General features: G+C 40.8%; 1 protein-coding gene across 3 annotated transcripts in view; it reads right to left on the bottom strand.

Annotated features, from left to right (window-relative positions):
- cdh4 (cadherin 4, type 1, R-cadherin (retinal)) overlaps positions 1-18,243 on the bottom strand; it is a 176,809-nt gene that overhangs the window by 90,624 nt on the left and 67,942 nt on the right. For all 3 annotated transcript variants that reach the window (XM_067505522.1, XM_067505523.1, XM_067505524.1), the window contains one exon: positions 12,885-12,908. In XM_067505522.1, the coding sequence (XP_067361623.1) occupies positions 12,885-12,908 (24 nt within the window). The remainder of the gene's footprint in view (positions 1-12,884; positions 12,909-18,243) is intronic.

The following is an 18,243-nucleotide window of genomic DNA, read 5'->3' as shown; positions in this document are numbered from 1 at the left end:
AATGAAGTTTAACAAACCATCAGCAGGATTTGTGAAAAGTGTGAATAAAGAAAGACTGAAGCAATTGCAACATGTCAAGCTGCATACATCTTGGAAGGTGATATTATGGTACTTAATCATATTGTTAATGCGTGAATAACAGAGTAGTTGTTTTCATGAATGGATATACAGGCAGATTCTCGGGGGAGGGCTTTTTATTGTTTGATTAATCCAGTGCAAGATGTCTGTTGCCCTACAGGGCACATTTTATTTTCTATGTCAGACAAACAGCCTTTCATGTATCACATTCCGGGCTGAAAAGACACCTGTCGCATAGCTGGCACCAGAGAGAGAGAGACACACACACAGAGAGAGAGACAGAAAGACAGACAGAGAGAGAGACAGAGAGAACGAGAGAGAGAGGAGAGCCTAGGGGAAAACTAATGTTCAGTGTGATTCGTCCTAAATATTAACCAGGCAATTCCTGCTCTAAACCTGCTGATGGTAGCCACTTTTGGATAGATGGAGGGAGGATGCACCTCAATCCTCCATGGACAACAATGCCCTACTTGTATGGAGGTGACCCCCATGTGTTGTACACAGCTCTAACATTCACCATTGTTATTTATGAGCATGTAAAGGTGTCCTTTTAAAGGGAGAACATGTGCCACCTGTTTTAGCAGTAGGTTAAAGTATAGCGCAACATGTCCGGCAGAGGTGAAACTGGAGGTGCATAAATGGAGCTAACCTACTCTGCAAAACATGAATATAAGTTTTAAAGTAGGCTGCAAGCTTTCAACTTGAAAGTTAGCTGTTAGGTGGTAAACTTAGAGAGTAGCTTTATCGTTCAGATGTTTGAGTGGTGTCAATCATCTCAGCTAACTCTCAGCAAGAAAGGGAAATGCCATACTTCACAACATATTCAACATGTTCTTTAAAAGAGTGAGATATTAAACCTGACATAAAACTGGATTGAGTTTGATTTAGTTTTGATGGTTGGTGTAACGCTGCACAAATAAATTGAATAATAATAATTCATTTACATTTATAGATTTTAAAATGGTGCATAATGCACCTCTGGCTCGACAAGGCAAGTTGGATTTACATAGTTTGGGATTCAGGTCCAGGAGGCTTTGCAGACACACCTTGAAGAATATCTTAAATGCGGATTCTTATTTTTCTCTGAAGGAAGGTTAACATTTAGGCACTCAGCACTCAAGCAGAGAATTTATGATGTCATCAGAACTGAAGACAGTCATCTGGACTGTATTTGTGGTTAAATGTAGAGGACATAGTTTGGCAATTTCACTATTAAGTGCTGTTGTGCTGAATAAGGGCCCTTGGGGTTTATTATCTGTTCTTTAAAATGCATGACATTGAGGAGAACTACCAAAGGCCTAAATCAGTTAACTGCAGCTGCAGCTCTCAGCATGGCCAAGGATGCAGTGCAATGGGGGCTATAACTAAGTTTATCTTCGTGGAAGTTGAAGCAGCTTTCCGTTACATAAATATTTCTTTTTCTTCCTCCCCATTTAATGATATCGAGTGAATCCATTTAAGCATGTTCTTTGTTGTGCCATTGACACGCACTACAGTGCTGGGCTGTAATGTGTTACATTTGTTATATTACAGTTACTCCCACCAAAAACAAGTCATTATAACATTACATTTGTTGTCACCATGGCAACTATTGTAACATCTAAATTGTGTGCATACAGTGGTACAATTCTTTCCCTTGAAAAAAGACAAAAAAAACCTAAAACTTCTTGAAACACTTTCAGAGACAGCACAACAATGTGAAGTTCCTGGAGATACATCCCAACAAACATGAGCCCTCACTGGCCGCAGAGGATGGCTGTAGCCCTTGAATATGTTTAACAACACAAACTGGATTGTAACCATCCCCAGTAGTTACAAAAAGTAACAAAGAAGTAACGAAGCTTGTGGCTGCATGTGAGATGAATGGGATGTTTTTCATTTCCACTATTGACTCTCCATCCATCTTTCAGACTCTAGGAAAGTTAAAACTGTCGGAGTAATGCAACAGTTACTTTTGACAGGGGGTAGTATGTAAAGTAAGAATATTAATTTTGAACAGCGTGATGAGTAATATATATATAATACATTTTTTAAATAACGTGTCCAGCACTGCACAGTTACAGAACATGATGTATGTATATTCCTAGAAACATACATGTAGCACACACGCACTCCTGCACAGGCATGGGATAATATTACACAGACACACATATACACAATAAAAGTAGACATGGTCAATGCACTTGGCATGAACTTTAACACCACTTCAAAGCATCGAGGTTAAGCAGAGGACTCTGTTTCCTATAATGAAGAGGAGATAGTTAATCTAGCATTAACAGCTGGCCTCCCATGAGGAAACACCGTGATTCAGGGGTGTTCGAGGGGATCTTCAGTATGCATACAGGCACTCTCTCTCTCTCTCTCTCTCTCTCTCTCCTTCTTGGCTTCCTTTCTTCTTCTCCATGGTGATACAGACACATCACAGAGAAAGCTTGAACGAAAGGGGCGTCAAACGGACATTGATTTCTAATAGGGAAACTTTCTGGATCAGCATGGGGCTTGGTCTAAGTCACGTTCGTGCTTTGGTCAAGGACACCATGTGTGGGAGCATCAACTGGACCTGTCTCTCTCCACCAGGCACCAAATGAACCACCGCAGCAGGACACAGGGATCAGAGACCAGTGGGAGTCTTCTTTCATCTCTCGGGGATTAGCACTCCCATAAGAGAGAAGTATACATGGGAGAAGTATCTACCTTTTAGCCAGAGGCTACACACTTCCTGTTTCTGCTGCCTGCTGTGAATCCCCCCCAAAGCCACAAACATATGAGGCTCCATAGGCAAAAGAGAGATGAAGGAGAAGACAAGCTCTTCGGGCAAGTTTTCCTAAAATAAACATGAAACTGTGTTTATGCTCTCTTTCCTCGTGTGCAGCAGTGATGGGTCTATGCTCACCTCTGTTGCTTGATTATTATTTTTTTATATATTCAGTGTGTAGAAAACACTGTTCAAATATCCTTGTTATGTTCAAGAGGTGAATCATTTGTATGATGAAGTGTAACATGAAAATGTAGTCATGTGCTGGAGTGAGCCATCTGTGGTGTTTCTAGTACAGCCATTAAACATGCAGGGCAACAGTGAAGACTGCAGCAGACCGTAGCCACACAGTTCTTAGGCACTGTAGCACTGGAACCACGGCTGAAACAAAGACTCAAAAACATGTGGGAAACAGGATCGCGTGACAGTCTGTGAGATCCTGAATCATCTGCCACTTCACACTTCACAACACCTTTAGTGTTGCTGCTACACACAAGCTCACGTCAGCAGAGGACACCTGGCACACAGATACATTCAATCTCCTTATTCGTCTGCTTGGTTTCTGACTCTTTACTCTCTTCACACACAAACACAAACACATATATACACAGAGCGCAGCAGGAATCATTCTTATTCTTTTATATATATATATATATATATATATATATATATATATATATATATATATATATATACACACACACACACACACACACACACACACACACACACACACACACACACAGACACACACACAGTAGCAAGTCCAGACAATTGTGTACACAGACCATACTTCCTGCCTTCATTATTTTCTGCCTCATAGCCTGACAACTGTTCACACACTCAGGAAAAAGTGTCTGTATACCTCACCTTACGCAGGCTTGCTTCTTTATTGATGTCACTACTAAGAATAAGAATGATTCCTGCTGCGCTCTGTGTCCTGGATACCAAGAACAACCACTCAGCTCTTAACTCTTCAAAGCTGCCTGTCTGCACATATCAAGGTACTTAGTCTCACCTTTGAAACTATTTAGTGAGATTTATGTCCAATTACCACAGCCTAAATGTGAATACATGAAATCCCACTGCCCATTAACTGGATAAAAATTGGTCAGCTTGAAATTCGACCTCATGTGACTGATTCTCTCAGTGTTGACTACATTGTTGTTTTCTAATTGTGTCACCTACCTACAGTAAATATGACACCCTATCCACAACTGCCACTGTCTCTAATAACTCCAGAGTCCCATTTCAGACAGTTAAGCAGCTCAGCCCACTCAACAGTACCTTTCTCATGATCATGTTCCTTTTATAAAGAGACCTGGCCTTGCCATCACTGAATGCCCTGGCACAGATGTCCACCTGCAGTGCGCCCGCCATTCTAGCCTAGGCCTGGACACCAGGCTCTGGGCAGCGAGCAACTCATAAATGAGTAATGGCAGTCGCATTAACATTCGGTGGTAGGGCAGGCTAAGGGCAAGAAGGAGGGGTGCCCAGGGAGTGCAGGCACTCCCTCTGTCTTATAAAACAGCAGCTGATTAATGTTTGATTCTAGTTGGCCTCATTCTTCCACCAGCACAGTGCAGAGCTAATCTACAGAGTAGGTGAGAGTCAGAGTGATGGAGCTGCAGGAACGGGTGAAGAAAAACAGTCTGTACAGGTGCTGTTTGGAAAGGTTGAGCCAGCAATATGCTGTCTTTCCTCTGGCCCTAAAATGAAAAATACCAGGGGCGCAGAACGATTCAATCAATTCAAAATGAATCGCGGCATTGAGAGGTCATAGAAACAATGGTGGAAGATGAGGAAAGGACAAAAACGGGTCACAAATACTGCTTAAAACAGATTATTGGCGATAACTTTTTGAACATTCACTTTTGGTTATGTTATGTTTATATTTTCAGCATATATCTGGGCTGACGTACAAACATTTAATAAAAAGCAAAAACTCTGATAGACGTCCCATTTTAGTTTGAATGTAAATGGTAAATGGTCTGCACTTATATAGCCCTTTTCCACCTATTGGTATTCAAAGCACTTTACACTGCTTCTCATTTACCCATTCGCTCTCACAATAACTCACACACACACACACACACACACATTCACACACCGACTGGGAAGCTGCTATGCAGCTAGCCTACATTCACCGGGAGTAACTAAGTTGGGGTTCAGTGTCTTGCTCAAGGACACTTCGACATGTGTCCACAGGAGCCAGAGAGTATAGCAACCTAGTATAGTGTTGTCTTGCAATACTAAAAACAATTGATGAGTTAACAGTAACATGCTGATTTAAAAGGCACGATGTTCACCATTGTCTTCATCTTAGTTTTGCATGTCTGGATACTAGCATTAGCACTAAACACAGAACCCATCTGAGGTTGGTGGAAAGATGCCACATGTTACAGATATTTGCGTATAAAACCAAGTTTGGGGCTAGCTAGTACTGCTGCCTCACAGCTAGTAGGCCCTTGGTTGTAATCCACCAGTCGGCCGTGGCCTTTCTGCTGGGAGTTGCATGTTCTCCCCATGCTTGTATGGGTTTCCTCCAGCTACTCTGGTTTTCTGCTACAGTCCAAACACATGAATGTTAGGTTAACTGGTGACAGTAAATTGCACGTAGGTGTGGTTGTGAGTCTGAATGGTTGACTGACTGTGTATGTCTCTCTGTGTTGGCCCTGAGATACACTGTCTCTTGCCCAGTGAAAGGCTGGGATCAGACAAAGTTTGGAAATGTTTGAATTGAAAATCAACTATGTCGAATATTGTAGTTACAGAAAAGGAGGGAAGATCACCCAAAAATGATCAGTGAGATGACTGAGTGACTGACACAGGACATCATCAGGTTTGATTAGCATCATAATGAAAACAATAAATTTACTCTGGTTATAATTGACCAGATTAAAGATGTGCAAAAGATGTATATAATGCAACTTAGTGGCCTATATCAAAGGACAAAATGCAAATATTCCTCAAGAATGTGCAGAATATATACTGTATTGCATAATGTAGAAAGACCTCAACAAACAATGCAGTTTGCTCTAAGAACGAGAGCATTAATCCATGAGATTTCACAGCAACAGAACATTCTTTTATTCTTCAATTCATAAAATGTCAACGGCCATATGCTGCTCTGCTGGTCTGACAGGGATGTGCTGTTTCAGATGATGAAGGAAAAAACTGTAAAAGCAAAGTGATTCTGACAGTTGCGTGACTAGGGAGCAGAGGAAATTAGAGTTTGTCATAGGTGAGAAAAATACGGCTCTTCAAACTTCACAAAAAACACTAGTTTCATTTTCCATTTCCACAGAGAATACGGAGTGTTTCACAGTTTTTCCGTTGTCTGTGTGAAAATGAGGGGTAACACTTTGCTGTGTGTTACCTCATATACGGAGCAGTTTTAGACCTAAAGATTAAAAGAGGATCATTTTAGGATTAGTTCTATTACTACTACAAAAGAAGGTAATTTATGCACATTATGGAAACATTTCGTAGGGACTCTGACTTCATATGTTCAGAAATGTCCCCTGTATTTAGGTTTTTCAACCTTACAGAAGGGGTTGTTCAAGTGAATGTGTTCATGTTAACAAAATAACAGGACTCTTCAGAGCAATATCATTAGTGAATTCTTTATCTTTTTGTGTGATTTGCTTTTAAGTGCAGATGAGCAATAATTACACAACAGCATTATGTCGTCAATGGAAAAAGGCCCAGTGAGACTGCATGTGTTTCACATACCAAAATTGCCACTAATTGAGAAAAAAATGCAGTACAGCTGTGAAGAAATGAGTCAGAGAGAGTTTAAATGATATTAATGTGTCAAGTTAGGGTCGATTAAAGTAATTTGGTAACATAGAGAGAAGTGCAGTTAGAATAAATGTCAAAGAAACAGGAACTCAGCAGGTTCCGTCAGATGGGATGTTGACATGCACCGCATGAAGTCAGCTCGAGCAATAATCTTATAGAAGTGACAGATTAGTACTTATTAAATGTCTGGCATGCATACACACACACCCACAGCCATCCACCCACACACGCAAACACAAATGCAAAACACAAGCTCATTTGCACACACACAGATTTGGCACATCCCTACGGTAGCAAAGTAATCTGCGCATGGAAAGAACACTGAGAGGTAGTTGTGATTGACAGGCAAATCGTTCTTGCTGAAATACCCATTTGACAGAGAAAAGAACCTAATGCAAGAGTTAAAAGCCAGCCACAGAAATCGCCTCAGTACACTTCACATGAAAGCAAACTCAAGTATTTTGTGTGCCTTTGAGAAGCTGAGCGTCTGAGGTAAAATCTGTGAGAAAAAAAAAAAAATTCTTTTTTTTTTCGAAATGAAGAAACTTAATGCTCTTTGTGCAAACCCGGATGCCAATCATGAGCATGCCTCTTTGAGGGCCTGGCCTCGAATGTCAGCTCCGTAGTATATTATAATTCCACCCTGGATCTTGAAGAATGACATAGTTGCAAAGCTTCACTCGCTCCGCTACACAGCTCTGCCATGGAGGGAAAAGGCGGGTAATAAAAAGTGCACGCATTTTTGTTGAAGAGACATTGTAATTTAACTGTTGGTAGCAAGCAGTGGCAACTGGCTTTAATAATGGTCTCTACACTCTAATTTGTGTAGGGACCATCCTCATCTCAGAGGCCCTTAATGTTACTGTGCCATCCAGCACTGTCGCCGAGGGACGGAGTAGATGTGCCTCATAGTACCGAACAGAGCAGAGAGGGAAGTTATATAAAGGGATGGAGGGAGAGATGGAGATGGTAAAGTCTCCCACAACAGGAGGTGATGATGAAAGAGAGAGATGCTAAAGTGTGCATTGCCGTTCCCTGTTTCCCATAATATCACATAATGTTGGTGTAATTAACCCCAGGAAATGTGGCTTCATTAGTCCCTGTACGGGTGTTAAAATGAAGCGTGAACTAATTGGTAAGTATACACTGTGGCTGAAATATTAAAGGCACAGTCTGAAGATGAGAGCAGGTGCACAAATAGGCAGGACTTCAAAAACTTTAAAACACAGTCAATGTTTAGTTCTTCTGGTGATATATATCATGATCAAAGTTTGCAAGACTCATAAAGGTGGGTCAGTGACAGCTGCTATTCATTGTCTGTGAAAACTGGATTTGCAGCTCTAAGAAAAAATAATGGCAAGTGAAAACAAGTTGCCGACACTGCCGGCGTTTCTGGGAGCGGACAATATGTCAGAAAACAACCGTCCATTCAGAGCAGAGTATGTAACTTATGTGTCCGACACCGAAGTGTGAAATCGTAGGTAGAAGTGAACACACTGCACAGTAAATTGTTGTAAGCCAAAAAACAAACAAACAAACAAATAAAGATCACTTTTGTGTAGCGTGTATGATCTCTTTTTCCTTATGCTCTGGACACCAGCACGATTCCCTAGACCCCATTTGTTTCACCAAGTTTGCTGTCTGCTCTCATCTACATCACAAAAAGTGTCTTTTTTTTCCTCTAGAAAAATACTGATCAGCTTGCATCTTTTTTGAAACATGTAATCCACTGGGGGAAAGCTGGACTTGCAGCCATTAGTTGCTGTCCTCTGTGCCTCAACTCTCCCATCTCAGCCTTTGTAGTAAAAGGCCACAGCAAAGCTTGTTTCCATTCTGGTTGGAGAGCTGGTCAAAGCAATGAGATCAAGCAGCTCGCACCACTGAGAAATAGTAGAGTTGTCTTGGTAGTTTTTAGAAGATCCTGTGCAAAAATTCTCCAAAGAATAAGATCTTATGTTGTTCCTGGACTCCTGCAGGTTTGACAGAATTTTTGAGGAAAAGTTTGAAAATTTGAAAATGTGAAGTCTTAAATTGGGTAGAAAACAGGGACTCGTCGCTGGAGACAGGTTGCCATTTTTATGCTTGTTTGTTTCCTTCTTTGCTGCTTCCTCTCTTTGCTCATACTCTTGCAAAAACCATCTGCCATACAGGTCCTGTGCGACTTTACTTCAAGAGCTCTTAGTGGCTGTCTTCATCAGCTCAAGATCCGCTGCAGAAAAACAGCTTTAATTGGTACTGAGGGGGTAGACAAGCAGAAGGTGCTGCGCGCTTCACCACATTTTAAAGAAAAACGTTTGCGAACGATCAAGTATTGCGTTGAACCCAGCTTCTTTTTGGCAAAACCATTTTATCCCTACACAGATTATTTTTTAGATTATTCATTTTGTACATTTAAACACAGAAATGCTTAGATTAGTGAGCAAACTCCTCTTCAAATGAACACATATTAGCATCAATAAGGTGAGCTGTGAAGCTGAATGTATTATTTCACTTTGAGCAAATCCTCTCACGCTCCATGAAGGTGAATCAATTTGTCCCGTGAAAACTGCAAACTGTAATATTTCACGTTGCCTTGTCAATATCCCCGAGCTTTGAGTTTTCCCTCATCAACACAATGCTTTGCAGACAGAAAGCCTGAAACAGCAAGTGTCAGAACAGTGATGCGCCGCGTTCAGAATCCTTTGCTAAAAGCAAACCCCTCACAGTGAAGTCCGATCCATCCCGACAGACAATTACAGCTGTACACCATTTCACCAAGGCCACTAGGAAAGATTCACCACAATTAGGCTGACAGAAATGGCTTCGCTGACACATTATAAGAAACCAGGGATGCCCCCTTCTTCTCTTTGCACTGTCAGGGTTCTTCATTGCTTGTGTTGTTTCAAAAGAGCTTTGAGACATTAGCTTCTGTTGTGGCTCTAGCATTGGAGACATTTTGCAGCCCATTAGCTGCTCTTTCAGTCCCAACCACTACTCAAAACCATAGAAAAAGTAGAATGGTAGTGGGGAGAGAGACAAAGTGTACACAAAGCATTTCAGTAGGTGCATCTGATGCAGAGGTAGTGAGTTTATATGTGCAAGATACAGTGAGAGCAAATTATTTTCTTTCCCCATCACTGCAGACCGTACATGTCCACTAAATATGAAGCGTCGTACAAGCAGCAGGCAATTAGCCTAGCATAAAAATTATAATCACGGGGACACTAGATGGCTGGCTTTTTCCCAAATGAAACAAAATCAGCCTACCAGCACCGAAATGCCTCTATATAAACGCACTATCACTACTTTAAAACACTAAAGTGAAAACCAATCAGCAAGTAAGTTTGGACTGAGCCCAACTAGCCTTTTCTCTCTATATATAAACTGCGTTTACATGCACTTAGGTAACCGGGGTACTCAGAGAAATCAGCTTTCTCTGGTAATCGGGAACCGGTGTTTACATGCACTTAGGAAGCCTGGTTAAGGGAAATCAGCGTCTACATGCAGCTCAAGAGTAACCTAATTTCTCCTCCACCTTTTACTTCTTTTGGTGCACAGATTTGAACCGTATAGTGAGGGAAAACGTTTCTTACTGACTTTTGTCTCTGTCTCCCTGTGTGTGTTTGTGTTACAGCAGCGTGACAGCAGAGGGGGGGGGGACACATGCAGCTGATCCACAACAGTCTACATTGTAAAAACCCACAGGGAAAAGGGACTTCTATGAAGCCCTCAATAAAACTTTCTGTCAGACTTTGTTTGTAAAATGAGGCAGCATCACCCACTTAACCCATTACCGCTCTCTCTTTTTATTCATTCTTTCCCTGTCTGCAGCCTTTGGTTACTTACATGTGCAGCCAGAAAAAGCCGATTAGAAACCTGTTTACACATACACGTGGCAGAGCAATCGGCTTTCCGGGACAGAAATCTACCTGAGCAAGCCAGGTTTCCCTAATCCCCTTCCCCGATTTCGGAAACCAGCTTTCCCGTTTACATGGCACTTAAGAAATCAACTTTCTCGATACTATCTGAAGCTGCATAGTTAGCATAAAACAAATCTCCAAAATTTTCAACTATAACATTTTCCTGAGATTGGATATTGACATAAGCTAATGTAACCTAATTAATTTGAGCTTGTAAAACTTACTGGGCACACAGAATCAACAGAACCATTCTTGAAGCCAATACTGTAGCCCCCACTACACACACACACCATCCAGCTTGCTGACATACACTGCGGTTTGGCCAAGACAGTGTTAAGGTGGTTTCCAGCGCAGTTGGTCGGGCTGAACAATTTGCACGGTTGGCAGAAAAACCATAATCAATCCAGAGATTATAGATAAGGGCACTAAAACTAGCCAAGCACAGCGTTTTCTCTTATCGTAATTACACCTTGCCCTCCTGCCTCAGGTACAGCCAATTAAACTAGGAGAGGATGAGCCGGCAGCCACTTCACATTGAGGAGGCCTTCAGACGGCTCTAAACGCACCCCATCACTGCGGGGGGGGGGGGCTCGTTAAGCAAAGGGAAGAGCACAAGAATGTACTGTTGTGCACTGCAGACTAAAAATCTGATCACTATTTAAAAACAGTGAAAGCAAATTAATACATAATATAATTGGGTGATAAAAGTTTGAGTAGAAGTAAAAGACATTTAAAGTGAAGCTAATTAGTGAAATAACATTATGCTTCATTTATGTTATTGCAAACATAAATAAATCATAAGTTAAATATGTTTCTTAGGTTTTACAGTGAATTCTGTATGTACCTGATGTACCGCACATAAATTTACGTGTGGGAAGAAAAATGAGTAGGCTCAACGATGGCTGCTCTGGTGAGGGATAAGCAATGTGCTGGAAGCCTGCCTGCTGGTTGTATCAGGGAGGGACCGAGGTCACACAGACCTTCACCTAACACTGCACACCCTCCCTCTCTGATCTGCTTTTTAATCCAATTTGTACTTTCTTATTCTTTTTTCTGCCTTCCATCTTGGAAAGTCACTCGCATTATGTGAAGACTCAGCAGTACCAAAAAGAAAGTAGGTGTGGGAGAAGAGAGAAGTCATGCGAGTGTTTAAATGTGAGAGCAGGATTGTGAGGCAGAGGAGGAGGTCAAAATCAAGGATACCACTCAAAATAATACAAATCTTTACCTAATGTGGCTTTTTATTCCTGTTCTTTGTCTAACAGGACAGAAAATTGCTGTCTAGCTCGAAAAATAAATCACATGAATTCCTCAGTGCTGTGTATTAACATCCACTTCACCAGCAGATGGAGGTAAACCAGACACACAAAACGCAACATCAACTGTTTCATGTGAACCACAACTTCAAACTTCTCTGCCCTCTTGCCACTTTAAGTCTTCAGAAACTAGACACACAGCATGGGGCCTTTTGTCTACACGATGTGATGACGACTAATTTAGCTCAACAATTTCTCCCTAAAGCGTCATCCTTCATGAGGCAAAGAGCAAGTTCAGCAAGATCACTTTTTGTCCCCGTGTCACACTGAAACTCTGACGATGACATTAACAGTACAAACACCTATAGAGTCGTGGTATAAAGTGACTGCCACAGGTGCTCCCATGCTGCTTACAAGGCAAACCAGATGTCTGTTCAGAACACACACACACACACACACACACACACACACACACAAAATAAAAGACATAAACAAAGCCAGTACTGCAGATGGACTTTCCCTTTCAACCTGTTTGATGAAGTGATTAAGTGCTTCTCCAAGCACAGGAAGCCATTAATAACAGCACAACAGAGGGGAGTCAAATTCAAAATAAAATTAAAAGAGCAGCTGCCACAGTGGGGGAATCCATCTACTCTCTATTTAAACTACTTGGAGATGCGTTCTATTAAAGCTGAAATGAGACAAAGTGAAAAAGATAGGCATTATTGGCTCCTTATTAAATCCTATTGGAGTCAAAAGGGGGTAAATTGACTAAGTAGGTCGAGGCGAAATGCATGCAGGGAAAATATGCTAAATTCAAATCCTGATTGGCCACATGGGTCTGTAGATGCTGCTTTCATAATTGCCTTCGGTTCATGTTTTTCTCCCCGTTTCAACATTTGCCGTGACATGCAATGTGATGAAGAGGAAAATAGCTTCCTGTTGATGCTAATGATGTTTGTGGCTCAATGCTCCCCCACTGAGACCAACATCTGAGAATGGTTTCTTCCACAAACAGCCAATCAGCTGTCGTTGGCAGAGGCCGTACACAGATGGCTCTAAGTCAAGGAAGTGTGCGGCTGCTGTACTTACCACGTTCACTGGACAGGGTGGTATCTGTCACAAAGAGAGACAGAGACAGGGAGAGAAAGGACAAGGGAAGAGGAAAGAGAAAACAATGATTAGATCATAACGGGGTTTAGTAAAAGTGACACTACAATACTAAAGTCACCATTAAACAAGAGGACAAAACATATCAATTTCTGAGACAGGCAATAGCCGGACAGTGACATATACACAACGTGGGCTACTGTTGGAGAAAATTTGCTGTCACAACTGCGTAGTCGCTCACATTTGTCTCTGTCTATTATCCAGGCAGCACCATTTAACCAGAATACAGTTTGTTTTCTCTCTTATACTTATGTCATTGCCTCCAGCACTGGGATTCATCATTATCTTCAAACACTTGTTGTGATCTCTATATTGTTCTTGTGCTCATGCAATGAAACACTGGAAACTTTAGGATATTGCATATGCACATTACATACTACTACTGATATGTACATTGTGGTGTGTGATTATTATTCACACCTTGGCATGACAGACAGAAGCCATGGAGGCTCTTGATTTGTCTCTCCTGGTTGTCTGCCCTTCCCATGTTGAGTTGGTTGGTGAAATCGGATCATTACGGCCTCTTTTTACACTTATAATGTTGCTTAGTCTGATCAATTAGTCTGTTGTTTTATTGTTAGGAACTTTATATTTGGCCTGTTGTTGTTGTTGGTCTCAGCTCAGTAATCAGAGCATTTACACGTTTGGCCAAACAGACGCACACAAATTAGTTTGGTTTCAACAAGGGGGCGGTATTTTAAGTGGAGTGACTATTAAAAATCCTGATCTCCACTTGGGAAGCTAGCACAAGCATCTAACTAGGACAGGAGATACACTGAACAACTGAGTGCTAATGGATTATGTTTGTTCCAGAGGAAATTGAGTCTGCTGATTTAGTCTGTTTTTATAGTGTTAGGAACTGTAGCTAGAAAGATTTGCTCTAGTGAATTTTATTTTTGGCTTGTTGTTACTTTCAGCTTAGTAATCAACAAGCATATACTCAGTTGACCTAACAAAAGCACACACATTTGTTTGGTTCAAAGAGGGGGTCCTTTCAGTTTCAGACAATTAACATAATTAAGGCACCTGTCAGGATGGAGCATCGCCCCTTGTGTTCAACCCTACTTGTGTAAAGACCTGTGAGTCCACCAAGAAAGGACACCGAACACATTATTTTTTGTTTTTTTTGGACCTCCCTCACCTTATCATTCCATTTCTATTTAAAAAACCCATTCTTCTCTGGAAAAACCCTGTGTAATCTTACTTTCATCTACAGAGTGGTCATCTCAAAAGCACCTACTGTACCTACCTGAACTCCATCATCCAGGTCTACAATCCCTTCCTCCCTCCCTCTGCGCCCTGCCAAAGCACAACGCACAGTAAAAGATCCCAAGCAAATGTCTACAGCTCACTGTTCCCTATATGGGGGCCATGCTAACAAACTGTGCACACTCAGCAGCCTCACTCTCAAAATTCAAAAAGTAGTTGAATAAGATACTCTTATGCAAATTCCTATGCAGTTTAACTATTTAAATATTCCTATCTGTCCTATCTTGCACTTGAGTCTCGTGAAAAGTAAACACTTCTTCTCACACAGATGTGCTCTGTTGTGCTCTTCTCATTGATTTAGTTATTTTGCTTGCTTTATACCTCACTTGTAAGTCACTTTGAATAAAAGTCTGCCAAATGACTAAATGCAGACTACAAAGCTGTAAAACTGACTCTGGATGGATCAACTTGGTTTCTAAACTCTTGTAGGAAACCCCATCATCTCATAAAGTCCTGCCTCCTGGTAATGGAAAATAATATGTAGAAAAAGTATGAAGAAAAAGGCTCTTTGGTGGCACTAGCCCCCATTGTTTGGTTTAAAGAGCATAATATATGACAAGTTTGCTTTCTTATGCATTTTTGCATAAAGTGGCAAAAGTAATCAAACTTTTTCATTGTTAGCTAAACCAGTGACATGGTTAGGAATGGGAATGTCAGTCAATCCACCAATTTTAGTTCAGACTGACTGAAAAATGTCATGAATTATTGGCTCAAAATGCTATGACATTTGGTGCAGGCATGGTGCTTAGAGGTCTCTAGGTCACTTACAGGCTTTTGTGACATTTGTGGCTTTACGTACAGATATTGGACTAATCTGTGTGCTCATGTATCCCTGAGGGTGATTTACCCTAACCGTGATCTTTATTGTTATCTAGAACCACCAATAAAAAAACTTAATTGTTTACTTTTGGTTGAAAACCACATACCTGGAATAAAAAGGATTTCAGCTCTTACTTGCATTAGTGCTGATTAGAAAATGTTAACTAACCCACGCTAAAACACTATACAAAGGTTTTCTTACTGCCTGTGCCTGTGAACAGGGGCAGAGGAGGGTTGTAAATTTGTGTTTTTGTTATACAAAGCAACTAAGTAATTCTACATTATGTTGTCTGCTGATGTTAAGTGGATTTGCTGGAGATTTTTCAATGATAAATGGCACACACTTCCTCAAATTATGACACAACACAAAATGGGAACATTTAACACATGGGAGATATGGGATAAAGCCTCATATCTTACATGTAATCACCACTTGGAAGCTGTGATGAAGAATGTCTCACAGCCTGTATTTATAGTAAATCTGACACCACATCAACATGCCAAAAGTCTCACTGGCAGATGTTTTAGGCCTAAACCAGCTCTGTTGGAGCTGTGCTAAACAGCATGTTCCTATTCTCATCTGCAATACTTAGCTGTTCTACTTTGGGGGTTGGGGTTAGACTGTTTTTACTTTAAAATCAAATAATTTACAAATCAAACAGTTCCTATGCTACACATGCCAGCCTCAAACAAATTAAATAAAAATATATTTCGACATCGACTTTGATATTTAAAGATCAAGATTCACCACATTCTCTATAATTACCTTTATGTGTGTCAAGACACACAGTTGGACTACTGGCCAATTAGGAGAGTTTGGTGGAAGCTCTTACAAGCTTCTACAGTGGCATTTACCGGAGGCTGATCTTGATCGGAGGGCCTGCTAAATTTTTAAAATATTCAATATAAAATGCATACCCCATTTGAATAAATGCCTGCGCTAAATTGATTAAGTTTCACAGATTTCTCTTTTAGCTTTCTTTATTTTTCCGTATACATATTTATCTTCACAGTTTTCTGTGTGGTTGCAGACTTTGATCGATGACAGCATTTGGCCCCTTTGGTTAAAGTTGTGATCAAAATGCATGAATGCCAATAAGCTGTACTTATTTTTCCATTCATGTCTCACCATAAATCCATTCAAGTTCATCTGAAAATCTCTGCAACTTTTTGACTTGTTTACAAAAAGCAAACATCCCAATTCTAAATGAGAGTTTTGCTTGGATACAGCCTGGCTGTCTCCATTCTCCCTCTCCATGTGTAAAGGCACCCCACTCTATCCCAACAGAACTTCACTCTGAACATGTTCAATTATTCATCTCCCTCTGTCAAGAATTCAGCCTTGCTAGCACTTGCCAGTATCCCCCATAAATTGGCAGGCAAGCTCATATTTGGCATATGGTGCAGAGCAGAGCTGCTTTTCCTTCTCTCTTCAGTTGGCCTGCTGGCACTCGCAAGGAGCGCAGCAACACACACGCACACATACACAAGCACACGCACACAAATACACATACAGATACCAATGATGCACCACGTCTGTCAGTTTTGTAAGTGAGACCCCCCCTCATCCCCCACCCCCCACCGATATGCTGGGAATTCGTCCACAAGCTCTTTGCAACAGGTTTCAAGGTTTTTAACAATGGCACTTTACATGCTGTAAATCAGCCACAGCCAGGTACAGTAAAAGACTCAACTGTGCCTGATTTGGCGGTAATGAAACATTAGCTGCTAATGCGAGCCAGTCTTTTCAGCTGACTTCACAATATATTCCATTAACTTCTCTGCACACCTACACTTTGATTTACTCTGCCTATTTAAATATCTTTTCAGGTCCAAGTTGGATGGAGCTATGCTAGTGGTTTGAGGAGGACACCAACTATGAAAATGCAGTAATTACAAGGGATTCATAACCTACAGTAAATAGCTGACAGCAGGGTCAAGGAGATGTCAATCAAGCACAGTGTTCGAACCCACATCATTTTGATGAGAGGACTAATCAGCCAGATTTAGTCAGGAGCTTCATGGGTGTACCATGGATGTGAGCAGGTAATGAATTTACCATACCGGTGTTATTCATGAAAATCTTTTTGTCACCGTAGCAAAACCACAGGTGTCACCAATAACCTCAATGTATTAATGATGGTTGAAATGCATTTAGGTGCTTTAGTTTCACATTGGCTTATGAGATGGGGTTCCGTTCAAGTATAGCACAACAGTGTAACCAAATTCAGTAAAATCTGCTGAAATCTAATAATTGTGCATCTCCACCCATTTCAATTTTGCAAAATGTAGGAGTTTCTTCATCAGGGTAAACAGCCGATGGTTAAAATCGTCCTTTAAACTACTGCAGAAGAACAGGTTGCAATAAGCTGATGTAACTAAAAGGGTCGTTAAATGCTATAAAATAGGACACGATGGAATTATAGCATTTGTGCTGGTCTCAATTTGAGGGAGAGTGGAGTCTCCTCATAACCCCACACAGATCTGTTCTGGTCATTTTCTCCTACTGACTTGGATGTGCTGGCCATCAGAATAAAACACAGAAAACTTACAATAGAATGTACGATAATGTTTAATGTCAGCTTCTCAGTCTTTTCATGATCTGAAATGTGTTTTTTATGATCTCTGATAGCTAGCTAGTACACTCCCTGGAGTCGGAAATAAGAAAGCCAGCCAAAGCCTGCACTGATGTAAGAATACATCAGTGAGATGAACTGATCTGCTGCAGCTGGCTAAACTAATGTAATACACAATGTAGCACATCTATGAGTATTGTATTAAAGATAAGTTATACATGCTACCACCCCACAAATTTCATTTTCATGGCCTCAAAAGGCTCTGATTTTCCTTTTTTATATTTAAAGAATAGCACTGAATCAGGTACAGTATGTATGCCTGGCAAATCAACAAGCTGTTTGTGTTGTATTTGCGTTCCAGTGAAGAAATTAATTTCAGACAAACATCCTATGTTATTGCCTGAAACACAATATTTGTTTTCTTTTAAATTCACCCAATAGATTTCACTGGGTCTTTTAAGAAGCTGACAGTTGCTGTGAAAAGATTCAGTCAAAGCAAGAGATGATGCAGACTCCCACATATTACAAACTTACCGAAAAGGTCACAGTTACTCATTTCCTTCATCAAAGACATAAAGAAAACATTTTGAGCTCACACAAAGCACCAAATTACATCC

Source organism: Channa argus, chromosome 5 (genome assembly GCF_033026475.1).
Source record: "Channa argus isolate prfri chromosome 5, Channa argus male v1.0, whole genome shotgun sequence".
In the NCBI taxonomy this organism is placed as follows: domain Eukaryota; kingdom Metazoa; phylum Chordata; class Actinopteri; order Anabantiformes; family Channidae; genus Channa; species Channa argus.
This window is presented reverse-complemented; position numbering and strand designations above follow the sequence as displayed.